Source organism: Thamnophis sirtalis, unplaced genomic scaffold, assembly GCF_051295495.1.
Source record: "Thamnophis sirtalis isolate CommonGarterSnake01/CBP01778 unplaced genomic scaffold, rThaSir2_p1.2 scaffold_2, whole genome shotgun sequence".
NCBI classification, from domain to species: domain Eukaryota; kingdom Metazoa; phylum Chordata; class Lepidosauria; order Squamata; family Natricidae; genus Thamnophis; species Thamnophis sirtalis.
In genome coordinates this window covers 102,764,693-102,783,415 of record NW_028261382.1, presented here as the reverse complement: position 1 = coordinate 102,783,415, position 18,723 = coordinate 102,764,693, and the positions used below count along the sequence as shown (strand labels likewise).

The 18,723-nt window shown below is 44.7% G+C and overlaps 2 protein-coding genes across 2 annotated transcripts in view; one reads left to right on the top strand and one right to left on the bottom strand.

Annotated features, from left to right (window-relative positions):
• Positions 1–8,587: 8,587 nt before the first annotated feature.
• Positions 8,588–13,526, bottom strand: LOC148049065 (lymphocyte antigen 6E-like). Its single transcript, XM_087703541.1, has 3 exons — positions 13,484–13,526; positions 9,926–10,042; positions 8,588–8,790 (listed from the first exon to the last, which is right to left on the bottom strand). Exons 1-3 carry the CDS (start codon positions 13,524–13,526, stop codon positions 8,588–8,590), a joined length of 363 nt encoding a protein of 120 aa, XP_087559667.1.
• A 2,370-nt stretch (positions 13,527–15,896) lies between these two features.
• The window catches only part of LOC148049064 (lymphocyte antigen 6E-like), a 6,253-nt gene continuing 3,426 nt past the window's right edge, over positions 15,897–18,723 (top strand). Inside the window, exon 1 of the mRNA XM_087703809.1 lies at positions 15,897–15,984. Coding sequence (XP_087559935.1) covers positions 15,897–15,984 — 88 coding nt within the window. The remainder of the gene's footprint in view (positions 15,985–18,723) is intronic.

The following is an 18,723-nucleotide window of genomic DNA, read 5'->3' as shown; positions in this document are numbered from 1 at the left end:
ATGACTCAGGTGAACAAGAGCGAACTTGGTAGAAGAATGCACTGTGAGTTGGTTTCCCAAACTCAGCCTTAAAATGGCTATGAGAAATTAAAGTTTCTAATAAGGAGCCAACATGTCTGCTATCTGCCAACTCCAGATTGTTGTCATTGGCCTCTTAAAAGTCTCCCGTCTTGCTCTCATGAGCTCCGTTTTCACTGGCAGAGGCACCGTGGGCCCCCCGTCAGCCAGATCTCAACACCCCGTAGTCCGGATCCACTCCCTACGCCTTGAGTTTGACACCTCTGATTTAAACATACTCTAGGAAGGGGAAATGTGATCCAGAATAATGAGATTGTATGCTGATGACATGTTAGAGCCCTCTCATAAGTATATAAATTACAATGTCGTGCACCAGGTCCTTGGGGGCTGACGCAGAGGCTTAATTGTGAGTCCAGGAGTGTTTTGTAATTTTGAAAACAAGGATCTCACAAACCGGAGGAGTAAATGCTGAAGATTTGCTGCATAAATATTTAGGAGCGAGAGGCAGTGACTCACTCGTGAAGGACTAATTAATCTCTTTGCAAAACAGTATTTAGCCAGTGTGTAGCTGCTGCTGTCTCAGGAAAAGTTCACAGAGAAGAGGAAAAGTTTTGTTTTGTTGTTTTCTATAACTCTTTACAAAGGCTCTTTAGTTGAATCTCGGAAGAAGATTCAGAGGTTCAGCTTTGTAGTGTGATGCTGTGTCTCAGTTATTTACTATAAGGAGCCGAGGTGGCGCAGTGGTTAAATGCAGCACTGCAGGCTACTTCAGCTGACTGCAGTTCTGCAGTTCGGCTGTTCAAATCTCACCGGCTCAGGGTTGACTCAGCCTTCCATCCTTCCGAGGTGGGTAAAATGAGGACCCGGATTGTTGTTGGGGGCGATATGCTGACTCTGTAAACTGCTTAGAGAGGGCTGAAAGCCCTATGAAGCGGTATATAAGTCTAACTGCTATTGCTATTGCTATTGCTAATACCACTTCTGAATGTCGTATGTTTTTTTGAAGCTTAAGTTCAGAATTGTCAGATTCAAATGTCTTAGTAGTTCTTCTCTGATAAAGCTCAGAGGATTCTTGGCTGGCAGCTCAACATTTGATGATATGTTCTAGCAGGAAGCTGTCAGTCCATCAGTTTCTGGCATCTAGTGCTGTGTACATATTCATTACGGAGTTTCACATGCCTACTCATCCCTAGAATCCATAATGAGTTTCAACAGTCCTGCCAAGGGTATTATTATGCTTCCTCAGTTCCACGATTCAGAATCGGCGGTGTCAATCTCTCAGCAATTAGGAACAGCCACTCCAAGAAACCCAGCGATTGTGATCTACACCTCCTAGTTTCATGGATTCTATGACCGGTAGTAGCTGTTCTCACCAGCACCATGGTTTATTCCCTGCTTCCAAAATGAAATATCGGGGGGATAAGAGATGGAATTAACAAAACAAAGCTGGAACAAACAGATGGAAACTGATTAAGGGTAGATGTACTCTAGAAATGAGGAGAGATTTTCTGAAAGTGAGAACAATCTACCAGTGGAACAAGTTGCCTTTAGAAGTTGTGGGTGCTCCATCACTGGAAGTTTGGAGAACCATTTGTCTGAAATGATGTAGGGTCCTCTGCTTGAGCAGGGGGTTGGACTAGAACAGTGGTCTCCAACCTTGGCAACTTTAAGACTTGTGGACTTCAACTCCCAGAGTCCAACTCTGAGAGTTGAAGTCCACAGGTCTTAAAGTTGCCAAGGTTGGAGACTACTGGACTAGAAGACCAGTTAAACGTGAGCCAACAGTGCGTTGCACTGTTGAAGTTTAAGTCCACAGGTCTTAAAGTTGCCAAGGTTGGAGACCACTGGACTAGAAGTCCAGTTAAACATGAGCCAACAGTGCGTGGCAGCAGCCCCAAAATGCCAACGCAATCCTAAATTGCATTAACAGAGGGATATAATCACGATCAAGGGAGGTACTAATACTACTCTATAAAGCCTTAGTAAGACCACACCTAGACTCCTGCATCCAGTTTTGGTCACCACACTATAAAAAAGACGGTGAGACTCTAGAAAGAGTGCAGAGAAGAGCAACCAGGATGATTAGGGGACTGGAGACTAAAACATAGGATGAACGGTTGCAGGAACTGGGCATAGCTTGTCTAGTGAAGAGAAGGACCAGGGGTGACATGATAGCATCTTGCAATATTTGAGGGGCTGCACCAGAGAAGAGTGGGTCAAGCTATTCTCCAAAGCACTCTAAGGCCGGGCAAGGAATAATGGATGGAAACTGACCAAGGAGAGATTCAACCTGGAAGTAAGGAGAAATTTCCTGACAGTGAGAGCAATCAACCAATGGAACAGATGTTGCCTTCAGAAGTTGTAAATGCCCCAACACTGGAAGTTTTAAAGAAGATGTTGGATAACCATTTGCCTGTAGTGGTATAGGGTTTCCTGCCTAAGCATGGAACTGGACTAGATGACCTCCAAGGTCCCTTCCAACTCTGTTATTCTATTCTATTTCAGACAAATGGTTGTCGAATCTCTTCTTAAAATCCCCCACAACCTCAAATTGTTCCTCTGATTAATTGGTACTCCTTCTAATCTTCTCATCCTCCTCCTGTCCTTTTTGGCATGAATATGTAGGTGGAGTTGAGTAGAACATGGACAATAATATTTAAATGCCTCTTAACAGAATGGCCCTGTAAAAAGCTGTGCCAGACTAAAATCCTATTCAATAATCTACTTAGTCAGCTTAAGGATGTACCCTTAATCATTTGTTCCTCTTGGTTTCTGCGCGACACCAACAATTGGAAAAGTGCCTCCGGCTAGCTGACACAGGTGTAAAAGCAGGAAGTTCAGACTCTAGACGGGGCTGAAGGAAGGAAGTCAAACATATATTTGACATACCATCAAAGTACATAATTTAATGGTGCCAAAATACACACGGCATGTTTAGGAAGAGTAGCATGAAATTAAGGAACAAGGCTTAAAGCATTGTGTAAAACTGGGAGGCTTGGTGGAGTTGTCGGAAGTTCATTGCTAAAGTTTATAACCGTTTTGTCAGAGTTTGCTGCAGAAAAAACCACATCCGGTAAGCACACACAGATAACCGATTCAGCTGGATTCATTAACGTCTTTATAGACATAATAACAGATGAATACCAATAGTAGATTCTTTCAACGTGGTCAGAAGACAAGCAGGAAGGAACAGTTTCACCTCAAGAGTTCAGAGCAGACGGAGAGGTTTCAGTTTCGATTCTCAGCACAGACGCAGATCTGTTTAAGCTCCCATTGGCTGACGTAGTTGCCATGCCTATTCATTGGCTGACCTTGTTACCATGTCTCTCCCAGTCATGAATATTCTAACACATTTTATGACTTATAGAACGTAAAATAACAGAGTTGGAAGAGGACCTTGGAGGTCTTCTAGTCCTGGAAGAGGAGACCATTTCAGACAACTGGTTGTCTATTATCTTCTGAAAAACCTGAAGTGTTGGAGCACCCACAACCTCTGGAGGAAAGATGTTCCACTGACTAATCAACAAAAATAAGAGAGTCGGAAGGGACCTTGAAGATCTTCTAGTCCAACCCCATGCTAGAGCATGAGACACTATACTGGTTGTCTATGCTCATATACCTCCAGGAATGGAGCACCTGCAACTTCTGGTTGCAAGTTGTTCCACTGGTTAATAGTTCTCACTACCAGGAAGTTTCTCCTTAATTCCAGTTTGCCTCTCTCCTGGTTTAGTTTCCATCCATTGTTTCTTGTCCTGCCTTCTGGTGCTTTGGAAAATAAGTTGATCCCTTTGTCGGAAGAAATGTCCTTCTGGGTTCGGCTCCAAGTGGGGAAAAAGACACTGGAGACACGGAGGCTGCTTGGAAAGATGGTTTTAATGGTGGACAGGACCCCATGGCTTGAAGTCCTGAACAGGAAAGGGGGATCACATGCTTCAGTGTTGGTGGAGAAGAAGGGAAGGGAGGACTGAGATGCTGAAAGTCCCTAATTTTATGCCCTCTCTGGCCTTTGATCTTGAGCTTGTATCCTGATTGGTTATCAGACTCCCATGGGGGCCATGCAGGGGCAACTCTCTAGGCTGCGTTTTCAATCCAGGTTTGGTTGAGTTCTCAGATGCCATGTGGCGAGTTGGGTAAAAGGGCCAATATTATCATGCCTTAATCCCATCTCCCTGGAGCTGAAGGGGAGAACTCTTTATTATGTAAAGTGGACTAGCTCAGGCTTCAATGGCTCATTGACAAAGTGGGGATGGGCAGGAAGCTGCAGGGAGCTATTCTGTCTTTTAAAACACGTTTCTCCATTTTCACATCCAGGGAAATATTCTGCCTTTTCAATATTTCCTAGGATATTTCATTTTTCTGGGAGAGGGCTGGGTGATAAACTTCCTACACCGGTACAGTGGCCGCTGCTGCCAGCTGCCTTCGGTACGCCTTTACTGAGACATATCGCCCAGAACTCACCGCTGGCACCAGCATGCCTGTCCTACTCAGAGGTGGGTTGCTACCAGCATTACTGTCGGTTCGGCGTGCAAGTGAGAACCATCAACCCATGGGACAGAAGTTGCCTTCAGAAGTTGTGGGCGCTTTGCCACTGGAGGCTTTCAAGAAGAGGCTGGACTGCCGTCGGTCAGAAATGGTGTAGGGTCTCCTGCTTGAGTGGGGTGGTGGTGGACTAGATCAGTGTTTCTCAACCTTGGGGACTTTAAGCCCCGTGGACTTCAACTCCCAGAATTCCCCCAGCCAGCTCTGCTGGCTGGGGGATTCTGGGAGTTGAAATCCACAGGACTTAAAGTCCCCAAGGTTGAGAAACACTGGACTAGATGACCTATAAGTTCCCTTCCAATGCTGTTAATCTGTTTTTTAAAAAATCTGTCCCAATGCTTTTTTAAGGTGGCAACTGGACTTTCTTGTTTAACTTTAACAACTTTTAATAAATTTATACGCCGCCCAATCCCGTAGGACTCCGGGTGGCTTACAGAAAAAGTTAATATAAGGAGTTATAAAATAAGGAAACAATTTAAAAAGAAACCATTTAAAAACAACGCACCATACCCTCAATCTGGGTGGGGCTGGACCTCATTCTTGGAGTCAACAGCCCCAGGCCTGCCGGAATAGCCAGGTTTTAGTGGCTTTTCGGAAGGCCGAGAGAGTGGGGAGGGTCCGGATCTCTACGGGGAGATCGTTCCACAGGGTCGGAGCAGCTACAGAGAAGGCCCTCCTCCGAGGAGCCGCCAGCCGGCATTGTCCGGTCGACGGCACCCGGAGGAGGCCCAGTCTGTGAGTTCTTATCGGCCGTTGGGAGGTATATTGTTCCCCCCCCCCCCGTTTTTTTCTTTGAGGGTGTTTTGCTTCTCATCCAAGAAGCTTCTTCAGCTCCCCAATAACCCATTCCCCACTATCCTGTCAGAGTTGAAGAAGCTTCTTTTTTTTTAAATTGAAAATTTTTGAAAAAAAAAACTTTTACAAATGTTTACCTCCCTCCTCCTCCCCTCCCCCCAACCTTCCCCCCCCCCCGACTTCCCAGGACCAATACAAGGTATAAATCTTTAACCAAGATACTCTAAAATAAACTTTTAAAAAGTTAGTATCATCTTTCATTTGAGCTTTAGCTCCTCTTTGCTAGGCTAACTCTAAACAGATTATATCGTTCCTTGTTTCTTCAGTCATAAACTATCTGGAATTTCTTAGTCCCATATTTATTTTGAGTATAGTCAATCCATCTTCTCCACTCCAGTTTATATCTCTCATTTTTCAGCATAATATTTTTTTATTATTATTTCCATTTCATTCTATACAATCACATATTTACTGTGCATAACCGGGGCATATGACATTGAGTAATAAACACAGCCCTCACTTATATAGAAAATGCCCCCTACAATACAAACCGAATATACCACCTTGGCCCACCATACACCCTCTTTCAACCCCCTCCAACTTTCATTCTCCCTTCTTACATACCCCTCTACTACCTACTTCCCCTCCCCCTCTATCACTCCCTCTCTTCATCCATTCCCTCCCTTCCTTCTCCTCCTCCTCTCTCACACCCTCTCCACCCTCCTTCTTCTTTCACTCAACTCCTCCCTTCGGTGTACTTCTATTGCCTTCCAATATATTCAGCTTGTTCTATTTTAACACTAACATTAAAAAGCCACAGTATACAGGTGCAATCATGTACTTTAGAGTTTAACACATATTATATTTCCCCCCTCCCCCCCTCCCCCTAGAACCCCACCTCCAGTTTATATCTCTCATTTGAGTGGTCCTTGAGATATGCTGATATTTTAGCCGTAAGTTTGTTACTTTTAATGTCCATTCTTGAATAGTAGGCAAGCCTTCCTTCTTCCAGTATTGCGCCACCAACACCACCAGAGTTGAAGAAGCTCCTTGAAGGAGAAGTGAAACATCTTCAAAAGAAAAAAAACAAGAAAGTCCCGTTGCCTCCTGAAAATCCACCTTTGGAACCGCTGGTTTTCTTACCTGCTTCTAGCAAACCAAGTATATATAGCAAAAGATTCTGTCATCTGCACTTTTGGCTCTGCCCACCAGAGGGCACTCTTGCACGGAGCAAAACTTCATAGCTCATTTTATTTTAAAACCTTATTGCTTTCCAAATTAGGGATTTGTTGAGAAAACTAACACTGGGCTTAAACTAGCAGTTTGTTCACTAGATTGAACAAACAGCCTTTATTCTACCAGAGCTTTGCACCACTTTGGAAAGAGTTTTTCAAGACCCCCTTCTTCAGCAGTGTCTTCATCAGGCACCATCATCTGTGAAGGATCAAATATTGATTAAAAAAAACAGAATATTAGAGTTGGAAGGGACCTTGGAGGTCCTCTAGTCCATCCCTCTGCTTAGGCAGGAGACCCTATACCATTCCAGACAAATGATTATCCAACATCTTCTTAAAAACTTCCAGTGTTGGAGCAATCACAACTTCTGGAGGCAAGTTGTTCCACTGATTAATTGTTCTAACAATTAATCTGCTCAGTTCTAAGTTGCTTCTCTCCTTGATTAGTTTCCACCCATTGCTTCTTGTTCTGCCCTCAGGTGCTTTGGAGAATAGTTTGACTCCCTCTTCTTTGGGGCAACCCCTGAGATATTGGAAGACTGCTATCATGTCTCCCCTGGTCCTTCTTTTCATTAAACTAGACATTCCCAGTTCCTGCAACCGTTCTTCCTTTGTTTTAGTCTCCAGTCCCCTAATCCTCTTTGTCCCTTCCAACTCTGCTATTGTATCATTGTATTATTATTGTAATCCTATGCTGTCCTGAAGGGTCATGTCTTAATCCCATCACCCTGGAGCTGGAGGTCCTACTCAATGGGCACCAAATATCTCTTGGTGGCAAGGACAATGAGTTTCCTTTCTGCCTGTTAAGAAACACGTTTTTCTCCATTCCTCCTTTAGGGAAATATAATATTCTGCCTTTTTAATATTTTTCAACATATTTCATTCTTCTAGGAGAGAGGGGGGGTCTTCCCTCACGTCATTAAGTGAATCATCCCAATGTTATGACCCCTGGGTTTTGGGGTTTTTTTTTGCCATGGTTGTTCAATAACTTAACTGCGGTTCTAAAATGGAACATGGAGACATCAAGCAAACTTTCCACCGGGTGAGATGGGCAGCAAATAAATTTAATAAATAAAGATAGTCCTCTACAACCCATTTGTCATATTTTCCTGAATATACACATGTATTCTATTGTCAGATTCCCACCTAAGGGCCATGTAAGGGTCATGTTTGACTGAGCTAGGTTTGATTGAAGTTTGCCGGGAGTCATGCAATGTCCTTAGGAGATTGGGCTCTGTTGTCTTAGTGGTTTAATCCCATTATGTCCTGGAGGGTCAGGTTTTAATCCCATCACTCTGGAGCTGGAGGTCTTTTATTTGGTAGGTAGGGTGGCCCAGTCTTTCTCAGTGGGCACAAAATATCTGCTGGGGCTATTAAGGAAGGTGGGGGTGGCTTTCTTGTACTTGAGAGACCGCCTTCTGCCCATTACCTCCCACAGACCCATTCGATCCCACAGATTAGGCCTCCTCCGTATTCCATCTGCCGGCCAATGTCAGCTGGCGACTACTCGGAGGAGGGCCTTCTCTGTGGCTGCCCCGGCCCTTTGGAATGAGCTCCCCGTGGAGATTCGTACCCTCTCCACCCTTCGGGCCTTCCGGACGGCCGTGAAGACCTGGCTGTCCCAGCAAGCCTGGGGTTGAGTCCCCCCCCCTTTTAAATTGTTCGTATTGTCTGATTGTTTTGTCTTACTTTTTGTAATTTCCCCTCCCTTGGCTTTTGTTCAGCCGCCCTGAGTCCCTTCGGGGAATAGGGCGGCCTACAAATTGAATAAACTCCAAACTCCAACTCCTTTCCAAAAGTACGTTTCTCCATTTCTCATTCAGGGAAATATAACATTCTTCCTTTTTAATGTTTCTCAAAATATTTCATGGTTCTAGGAGACGGGTGGGTGTGTCTTCCTTCACTACAAACACTAGTGTGTTTGTGTGTGGGCATTCAAGAAATCTAGAGAACTGAATACCCACCCCAGGCTTCCCTTCTCCTCCTGTCCCCCCCCCCCATCACAACCCTTTCTGGAAGATGTAGAAGAAGCTGACGAGGATGGCCCCCATCACAAGGACACCGCTGCTTTGCACACCACTGGGCCCAGTGCTGTTGCAGTAATCAGTTTGGCAGCACTGTGAGGAGACGTTGGATCCTTGGATTTCCAGGCGGAATCGGGAGCATTTTGGGGAACACCATTTGCTAATCATCAGTTCTTCCCCTAAAGAGAGAAGAACAAACAAGCATTGGAATGGGAGGGAGAAGAGACTTATCTGTTTAACAACTAATTCCCACAACACTATCAAATTATTTACTAAGACTGTATTATTATCATTATTATTCTCTTCCTTCCTAGTACCTATCTCTCCCCACTTATGACTATAACCATGTTGCTTGTATCATTAAAATGTATATGGTTTTATTTGTTTCCTAGTATAATTTGATTGCTTATTAGTAACCTATGACTTTCACTAAGTGTTGCATCTTATGATCCTTGATGAATGTAGTTTATTTTTCTTTATGTATTGTGTTTCCCCGAAAATAAGACAGGGTCTTATTTTCTTTTGACCCCCAAATAAAGCCTTATTTGGGGGGAGATCTTATTTGGCCTTATTTTTGGGGAGGTCTTATTATTTTTGAGGTGCAGGAGGAGGTGAGCGTAGTCACTTCATGGCTGCTGCTGTGTTGCAATATTTTGGGGGAGGGCTTATTTTCAGGGGAGGTCTTATTTTCAGGGGAGGGCTTATTTTAGCATATGTGCTCAAAAGCTTATTATCTGGGGAGGTCTTATTTTCGGGGAAACAGGGTCCACTGAGAGCACATTCCTTGTGTGTCCAACCACACTTGGCCAATAAAGAATTCTATTCTATTCTATTCTATTCTATTCTATTCTATTCTATTCTAGCCGCCCGGAGTCCTTCGGGATTGGGCGGCATATAAATGCAGTTAATAAAATAAATAATAAAATAAATAATATTCTATTCTATTCTATTCTATTCTATTCTATTCTATTCTATTCTATTCTATTCTATTCTACTCTACTCTACTCTATTCTATTCTATTCTATTCTTATTTCTATTCTATTCTCTATTATTTTATTCAGGTAGCAGTTATCATAAGAGGCAGCTACTACTCCACTCTGCTTAACAATGCCACTTGCCCTATGCTCAACCTGATTGATTCCTGTGAATTTTCTTCAAAGGACAAATTATTGTTCAAATTTCTGGCTCTCTTTTAGATTCCGGGAAGTTTTCTTTGTCATCTCTCCCTATTCCAATCTCCTTCACTTCTACCAAGGAAGTGGGTCTTGGCCCTATTGAAGTTCCTGCTTACTCATCATGATTGCTGAGTCTTACCGGGTCCTTGCTGGGTTTGTGACGCACAGAATTTTTCCATGTCGGAGCATCTAATGGAGGTGGAACAATCCGCATGGGATTTTACATTTTCGCATCTGAAACAATATAGGGACAAAGCTGTGGAAAGGGAGGGGTTGAAGAAGGGAAGGGAAGAAGAAGGGAAGGGAAGGGAAAAGAAGGAAAGGGATGAAGAAGAGAAAGGAAGGGAAGGGAAGAAGAAGGGAAGAGAAAAGGGAAAAGAAGGGTTGAAGAAGAGAAAGGAAGGGAAGGGAAGAAGAAGGGAAGGGATAAAGAAGAGAAGGGAAGAGAAAAGGGAAGGGATGAAGAAGAGAAGGGAAGAAGAAGGGAAGGGATAAAGAAGAGAAGGGAAGAGAAAAGGGAAGGCATAAAGAAGAGAAGGAAGGGAAGGGAAGAAGAAGGGAAGGGAAGAAGAAGGGAAGGGATGAAGAAGAGAAGAGAAAAGGGAAAGGATGAAGAAGAGAAGGGAAGAAGAAAGGAAGGGAAGAAGAAGAGAAGAGAAGAGAAAAGGGAAGGGATGAAGAAGAGAAGGGGAAGAAGAAGGGAAGGGATAAAGAAGAGAAGGGAAGAGAAAAGGGAAGGCATGAAGAAGAGAAGGAAGGGAAGGGAAGAAGAAGGGAGGGGATGAAGAAGAGAAGAGAAAAGGGAAGGGATGAAAAAGAGAAAGAAAGGGAAGGGATTAAGAAGGGAAGGACACTTATTAAATGCTTTATAGAACATTTTCTGTAATAGAGGAATTACTTATTTATTGGATTTATTCGCCACCCACCTCGTAATGAAATGACCTTGAGTGGCTCATAGCATAAAAAAGATTAAAGTCGTGACATATCAATATCTCTAAAACAATAAAAATAGAAATCCTGAACCAAATAAAATGATAATTAAAAGTTGAAGAGTGAAGGAGCAGCATGCCCAGAGAGGTGGGTGATATGGCCCCTTAATTTGTCAACCACCTCCAAGGTAATGGGCCGCATTGGGACTCCATCTGCGGCTCTTGGGGAAGGTCAGGAGAGTGGAATCCAATCTTGACTACGTGCCAAGGAATTGCTGCTACAGCGTGGCGTTTGGAAGATATTGGCCTGGCAGCTCTCCAAGCCTGATAAAGGCCTGTAGCTGTGAAATCTCTTGAAAGACTGTCAAGGGGGAAGGGGAGGAGGAGGAGGAGGAAGATGAAGCGGTGGGGCGGTCCTGCAGCTGCCGAGGCGGGAAAGGTGCGCTTTGACAGGGCTTCCACAGCACTGTGGAACCCCTGCCAAAGCGCCCCTTTCCCGCCTCGGCTGCTGCTGCTGCTGCTGAAGGCGGAAGGGGAGGAGGAGGAGGAAGAAGGAGCGGGATGAGCAGCAAGCGGAGCTTTGTTGTGGCCGCTCGTTCACTCCGCCGCTCTTGCGTGGAGGTCTGAGGAGGCAGAGGGGTGGGAGGGGCGCGAAGGAACCAGCGCGGCAGCGTCCGCGCTGGGTAGGTGCTGCCCCGGAGCCCAAGGGTGGGCGGGCTGGCAAGCGGGCGCCTTTCTTGCACACAGGGAAGGAAAGGAGGGCTGCAGCGGCTGTTTCACTAACCCCGCACACGTTACTAATTTCCACCGGTTACTCACCAGTGAAGCTGAAGCAGCAAAACAAAGCAAATGGCCACGAAATGAAATGGAGACTCCTGCGACTCACGCGGCGTGCTAAGCGGACTCCAGCCAATCAGTGAGCTGGCTGGGATGGAAAACTTCCCGTGCATGCTTAAAGTTTTCCATCCCAGCCAGCTCACTGATTGGCTGGAGTCCAGGCCAATCAGTGAGCTGCAGGCTGGGCTGGCTTAGATTTTTAGAAATAGATGGGGAAATAATGAGCGAGGTAGCGGCAGCTGATGGGCAGGGGAGCCAGTGAGCGCCAAAATAAAGCGGGGTTTTTTGAGAACCGGGCAGGACCCGGGAAAAATGATGAAAAGTCGTGCCTGTCCCGCCAGATGCAGGACGTCTGGTCACCCTACGCTAGGCCCAAAAGGGGATGCGGTGTGCGTGTGTGTCACACATGCATGCACATTGTATTATGGGTGTGGGCATGAACATGCGTGCTGTCATGCGCATGTGCATGTTTTTGGCACATGAGTACAAAAAGGCTAGCCATCACCGGCATAGGGTTTCCTGCCTTAGCAGGGGGCTGGACTAGGTGGCGCAGTGGTTAAATGCAGCACTGCAGGCTACTTCAGCTGACTGCAGTTCTGCAGTTCGGCGGTTCAAATCTCACCAGCTCCAGGTTGACTCAGCCTTCCATCCTTCCGAGGTGGGTAAAATGAGGACCCGGATTGTTGTTGGGGGCGATATGCTGACTCTGTAAACCGCTTAGAGAGGGCTGAAAGCCCTATGAAGCGGTATATAAGTCTAACTGCTATTGCTATTGCTATAGAAGACCTCCAAGGACAGTGTCATCCTGTAATTCGAATATACCATTGTATATCATGGCAGGACCATCACCCTTTCAGGCAACGCCGGTTAGACATAACGCTGCATCTGCCCAGAGGTTCATGATTGGCCGGCGATAGACCCATCTCCCAAGCTTTGCCTTGCTAAACCTCGAAGAAGCGAAGGTGTAGGATGTGAAGACCACACCTTCCTTACCTACTTTGAACCTGCCACCTACAGGTTTCATGCTTTCCCAGGGCAATGGGGTTTTGCAATGAAGGAAGGGCAGGCCTGGGTGATCGAACCACCTCTCCAGCTTTGCTCGAGGAGATGCCACCCTTCTTCCTTGACAGCAGCATTGGGCAAGTCAACTTTTGCCTGATAAATCAGATCAGGAAATGCCAGTAAAACCTACCAATCTGCTCCAAGTTTGGAGCTTCCGAAGGGCCTGAGGCTTGTAGGAGGAACATGTCCAACCAGGTTGGACTGAGAAGGGGATGATGGCAAGAGGGAAGCACACAGGGATGTTTTGCTGCCGTAATATGGATCCTTGCCTTACTATAACAGTGGCTCAACCAGAACTTCTAACTGCAATAGCAATAGCAGTTAGACTTATATACCGCTTCCTAGGGCTTTCAGCCCTCTCTAAGCAGTTTACAGAGTCAGCATATCGCCCCCAACAACAATCCGGGTCCTCATTTTACCCACCTCGGAAGGATGGAAGGCTGAGTCAACCCTGAGCCGGTGAGGTTTGAACCGCCGAACTGCAGAACTGCAGTCAGCTGAAGTAGCCTGCAGTGCTTCATTTAACCACTGTGCCACCTCGGCTCTCAGAAAGAAAGAAAAAAAGAAAAAAAGAAAGAGAGAGAGAGAGAGAGAAAGAAAGAAAGAAAGAAAGAAAGAAAGAAAGAAAGAAAGAAAGAAAGAAAGAAATTATAATGAGAGCGAGGGAGGGTCTAAGGCAAGTCCTGTGACAGCAAGTCACAGCAAGCTGGCCACGCCCCCTGCCCCCTCCGAGGTCAAACACAACCCTGATGCGGCCCTCAATGAAATCGAGTTTGACTCCACTGCACTAGAGCCTTTTCTGAGTTCACTTTCAAGGCCCTCTCATGCTTTCTTTAATCTCAGGAATCTTTTGGGGAAATCACACTCACCTCTTTCCATGCAAAAGATCATCAACAGGATCAAATGCTTCATTGTGGCCCCCAGGATCCGATGGAAGAGGCAGCAGCTACGCCGACATGATCACAACCTCTCACCGGTTACAAAGACGTTGCATATTTTAAGGCTGTTCCATCTGGGAGGAACGCACCATTGCCGAAGGATACAGTGTGTGTGTGTGGTAGTTTTGTACCATTGGGGTGATTTTCAAAGAAAACCTGTATGGCCTGCTGGAGCTTGTCGGAAACCATCTGGCAACTGAGGGTTTTGTTGTTGTTATCCTGTGAGAACGATACACTTCCCTTTGGCTGGGAAGTGTTTGAAATGGAAACCTGACCAGGCGAATTTGCATCGGTCCGCAAGGCTGATTCCTTTTGCATTATTTTGCAGTGATGTTGAGAAACACAGTTTTGAATTGAAACCATCATATTTGAACATTGTAAAATGGGGTTGCAAAATTCAAAAGAAGGGAGAGAAGTGACAGGGCCCTATCTAACAAAATGAAACTCAAGGAAGAAAAATGTAAGGTTCTACATTTAGGCAAGAAAAACGAAATGCACAGGTACAGTATAGGTGGTACCTTCCTCAATCGTAGTAACTGTGGGAGGGATCTTGGAGTCCTAGTGGAGAACCATTTAAATAGGAGCCAGCCGTGTGCAGCAGCTGCCAAAAAAGCCAACACAGTTCTAGGCTGCATCAACAGAGGGATGGAATCAAGATCACGCGAAGTGTTAATACCACTTTATAAGGCCTTGGGAAGGCCACACTTGGAATATGGCATCTATGATGGCCATAAGTCGAAGACCACCTGTGTTTATTTATACCGTTTAAGTGCTGCCCAAAGTCACTCACTGTCAAACGACTCTGGGCATCGTAAGCTTCTTAACCTCATTATTCCTCATAAAATACTGTCCCTTAATTTCTCATGTCATCCACTGTCAAAGCAACCTCTGTTGTTCTGGAGATAAACTCCCCCATTCAAGGGTTCTCATGTGGATTGCTTTAAATTCCCACAATCCCCAGCCGCTTCTAACTGCCCTGGGAAATGAACGGAATGGAATTGAGTGGAATGGTAGAGTAGAGTAGAGTAGGAATGGAATGGAATGGAATGGAATGGAATAGAATAGAATAGAATAGAATAGAATAGAATAGAATAGAATAGAATAGAATAGAATAGAATGAATAATACAACATGGAATGGAGTGGAGTGGAGTGGAGTAGAATAGAATAGAATAGAATGGAATGGAATGGAATGGAATGGAATGGAATGGAACAGAATAATACAATATGGAATGGAATGGAATGGAATGGAATGGAATAGAATAGAATAGAATAGAATGAATAATACAACATGGAATGGAGTGGAGTGGAGTGGAGTAGAATAGAATAGAATAGAATGGAATGGAATGGAATGGAATGGAACAGAATAATACAATATGGAATGGAATGGAATAGAATAGAATAGAATAGTTGGAAGAGATTATGGAGGACTTCAACCCCCTGCTCAAGCAAGAGACCCCATACCATTTCAGACTTCTTACCATTTAAGTCTCTTCTTAAAAACCTCCAATGATGGAGCACCCACAACTTCAGGTGGCAACTTCTGTTCCACTGGTTAATTGTCCTCACTCTTAGGAAGTTTCTCCTTCATTCCAGATTGCTGCTCTCCTTCATTTCCACCTTTCGTTTCTTGCCTTGCCTTCTGGTTATTTGGAAAATAAATTGATCCCTTCTTCTTTATAACAGCCCCTCAAATATTGGAACTGTCTAGTTTCTCTTTTCACTAGACCAGTGTTTCTCAACCTTGGCTACTTGAAGATGTCTGGACTTTCAACTCCCAGAATTCCCCAGCCAGCGAATGCTGCCTGGGGAATTCTGGGAGTTGAAGTCCAGACATCTTCAAGTGGCCAAGGTTGAGAAACACTGCACTAGACTACCCATACCTAGTTCCTCCTTCAATATCACTTCCAAAAAACGCTCTGGTATTTAGGGATAAGGGAACTGTTTTTGGTTGCTTGGAGTCTTGGAACACGTTGTCCAACACGTCCAGAGGGCACGTAGCTTGGACAAGGTGGCGCAGTGGTTAAATGCAGCACTGCAGGCTACTGCTAGATCAGCAGGTCAGCGGTTCAAATCTCACCGGCTCAGGGTTGACTCAGCCTTCCATCCTTCCGAGGTGGGTAAAATGAGGACCCAGATTGTTGGGGGCAATATGCTGACTCTCTGTAAACCGCTTAGAGAGGCCTGAAAGGCCTATGAAGCGGTATATAAGTCTACTGCTATTGCTATTTTCATTTTCACTCCCACACAAAGTACTTTGTAAGAGATCACACCCAGTCACCTGAGACAGCCCAATATTTCATACCTCCATTTGTCCCAGAGTCAAATAGGGCAGAAGCCATTATTATGCTCAGAGTAAATCGGAGAAGCAACATGAAGAAAGGGGAGATCCTGGTTGTCCTTTCCAGTGTGTTGATCATGTGCGCACCAAGAGGTAAGCTTAGCTGCCTCCCTTGATTTGAGAAAAAGTGTATTGCCTTAGAATAACAGAGCTTGTCCAAACTTCCCTCTGTCCTGTCTTATACTTAACAAAATCAAGAGAGGTGATCTTGAGTTTCCTTCTCAATGTCCTTTTTTCCATGAAGACATTGCTACAAGTCTCCCTTTACCCTTTCCTTCCTTCCTTCCTTCCTTCCTTCCTTCCTTCCTTCCTTCCTTCCTTCCTTCCTTCCTTCCTTCCTTCCTTCCTTCCTTCCTACCTACCTACCTACCTTCCTACCTACCTTCCTTCCTTCCTTCCTTCCTTCCTTCCTTCCTTCCTTCCTTCCTTCCTTCCTTCCTTCCTTCCTTCCTACCTTATACACTGAATGCAGCATTTTTGGCCTCCTGAAACCCCACCCCCTTCGTAAAAATGGATGTGCAGAGGATTTGGAAGGCCTGCAGAGTGCTCCTGGGGGCTGGGGGAGGGCAAAAATGAGTGAAAGGGGGCTCATTTTTCACAAAAGCGGGGCTGTTTTTGCTCTCCCGAGCCCCCAGGAGCACTCTGCAAGCCTTCCAAACTCTCCGAACGCCCCATTTTTTGCAAAAAAATGGGCCCGTTTTTTACTTCCCAACCCGCCCCCCCCCCACACTCAAATGTTGTGTTTTTGCCCTCCCTGGCCCTCAGGAGGACTTTTCAGGCCTCCCAAACTCTCTGCATGCCCTGTTTTTCACAAAAAAAATGGGGCGTGCAGAGGGTTTGGGAGGCCTGCAGAGTGCAAAAAACTTTTTTTAAAAAAATTTCCTCTTCAAAATCTTGGTGCGTCTTATAGTCCGAAAATTACAGCACTTGGATTGTAAAGGTGGGGGGGGGGGAGAGAGCTACTTTCAGGCTTGCAACAAGGTCTTGTGAATGTAACCTTACAATGAGAGCAGTGGTGGGTTTCAAAAATTGTTTGAACCTACTCTGTGGGTGTGGCCTCCTTTGTGGGAGTGGCTTGCCGCCCATGTGACCGGATATGAAGATGCCGACGACACTTGTCAGAACCACCTTAAATGACCTCACGCACAGCACTGGCATGCATAAGAATATGATGTAAACTTGTCTTTTAAAAGGCATCTTTGGTTTGCGTTAAAACAACTTCAACACACGCAATGTTCTGATTGCACCACAAACGCAGTAGTCATCCTTGCCTTTCACAGAGGCCCTGAGTTTTATAAATATGAGCATGATAGTGTAGAATAATCATCTCCAAGGACCAGTGGTGGGTTTCACAAACTTTTGGAACCTCTTCTGTAGGTGTGGTCTGCTTTCCGGGTCCACTGGTGGAACCTCTTCTAACTGGTTCGGTAGATTTGATTAACCGGTTCTACCGAATAGGTGCGAACTGGTAGGAACCCACCTCTGAATGAGAGACTTCATGGGGTAGTGAGGAAGAAATCAGGCTAGAGACCATGAGTTCTAATCTTGCCTTAGGCGCAAAGTCAATTTGGTGATTTTGGCCCGCTAGTCACTTTCTATCAGCCCCAGGAAGGATGCAATGGCACTTTCTGGGGAAAAAACTTGCCAAGAAAATTGCAAGGACTTATCCAGGCAGCCTCGGAGAATGAGACACGATTGAACAGAAGAAGAAAACATTCAATAAAATTAAAGTGACAACTCCTGGGCATGTTTCTTGCTTCAGCCGACATCCCTGGATGATCTCGTTTCGGTATCTCTAGTGCTTCCTTTTATAAGATCTTCTTTTCTGATTCTATTCCTCAGGGGAATCAAAGCGAACAAATAGACTGGGCAGCAATGCGTCAATAGGTGGCAGTGCTTAGCCAGATTTGACTAATTATAATTTAGATATTATAACCATTAGAAAAAACAAGCAGGGGAAGGAGCAGATGAGTACCTGGACAGAAGATCAAGGCGATATGCTTCACCTGGAAAGACCACGCCTCGTCTTGAAAGGAGACAAATCAGTTCTGTGTTATTGACACGAGTTGCTCTTGATTCAGAAGAGGCTGTGGTTTTATTGGGCAGGAGAATGAATGGGGTAGCTGCGGAATTCTCAGCAAATGCCTTTTTGTTTATATTATTTAGCATATACTATAGCATCTACAGAGGTCATGAAGTCACAAAATACATCTATTTATCTATCTATCTATTTATTTCTGGTCATGTGTCCATGTGCGTGAGTGGGTGAATGTGTATATATATGAGATAGAGAGAGAGAGAAGAGAGAGAGAAATCAGCTCTATCTATCTATCTATCTATCTATCTATCTATCTATCTATCTCTGGTGATGTGTGTGTGTGTAAGAGAGAGAGAGAGATCTGGTGATGTGTGTGTGTGTAGATGTGTGTGTGTATGAGAGAGAGAGAGAGAAAAATCTATCTATCTGTCTCTCTGTCTATCTATCTATCTATCTATCTATTTTTACTGTTTTGTGTACGCACACATATACATACACATATAGAGAGAGGGAGAGAGAGGGATCTATTTAGCTTTGCTGGTGATATAGATTAGATAGATAGATGATAGATAGATGATAGATAGATAGATAGATAGATAGATAGATAGATAGATAGATAGATGATATAGATTGATAGATAGATAGAGATAGCTAGATCATAGATATATAGATATATAGATATATAGATATATAGATATATAGATATATAGATATATAGATAGATAGATAGATAGATAGATAGATAGATAGATAGATAGATAGATAGAGGTAGAGGTAGAGGTAGAGGTAGAGGT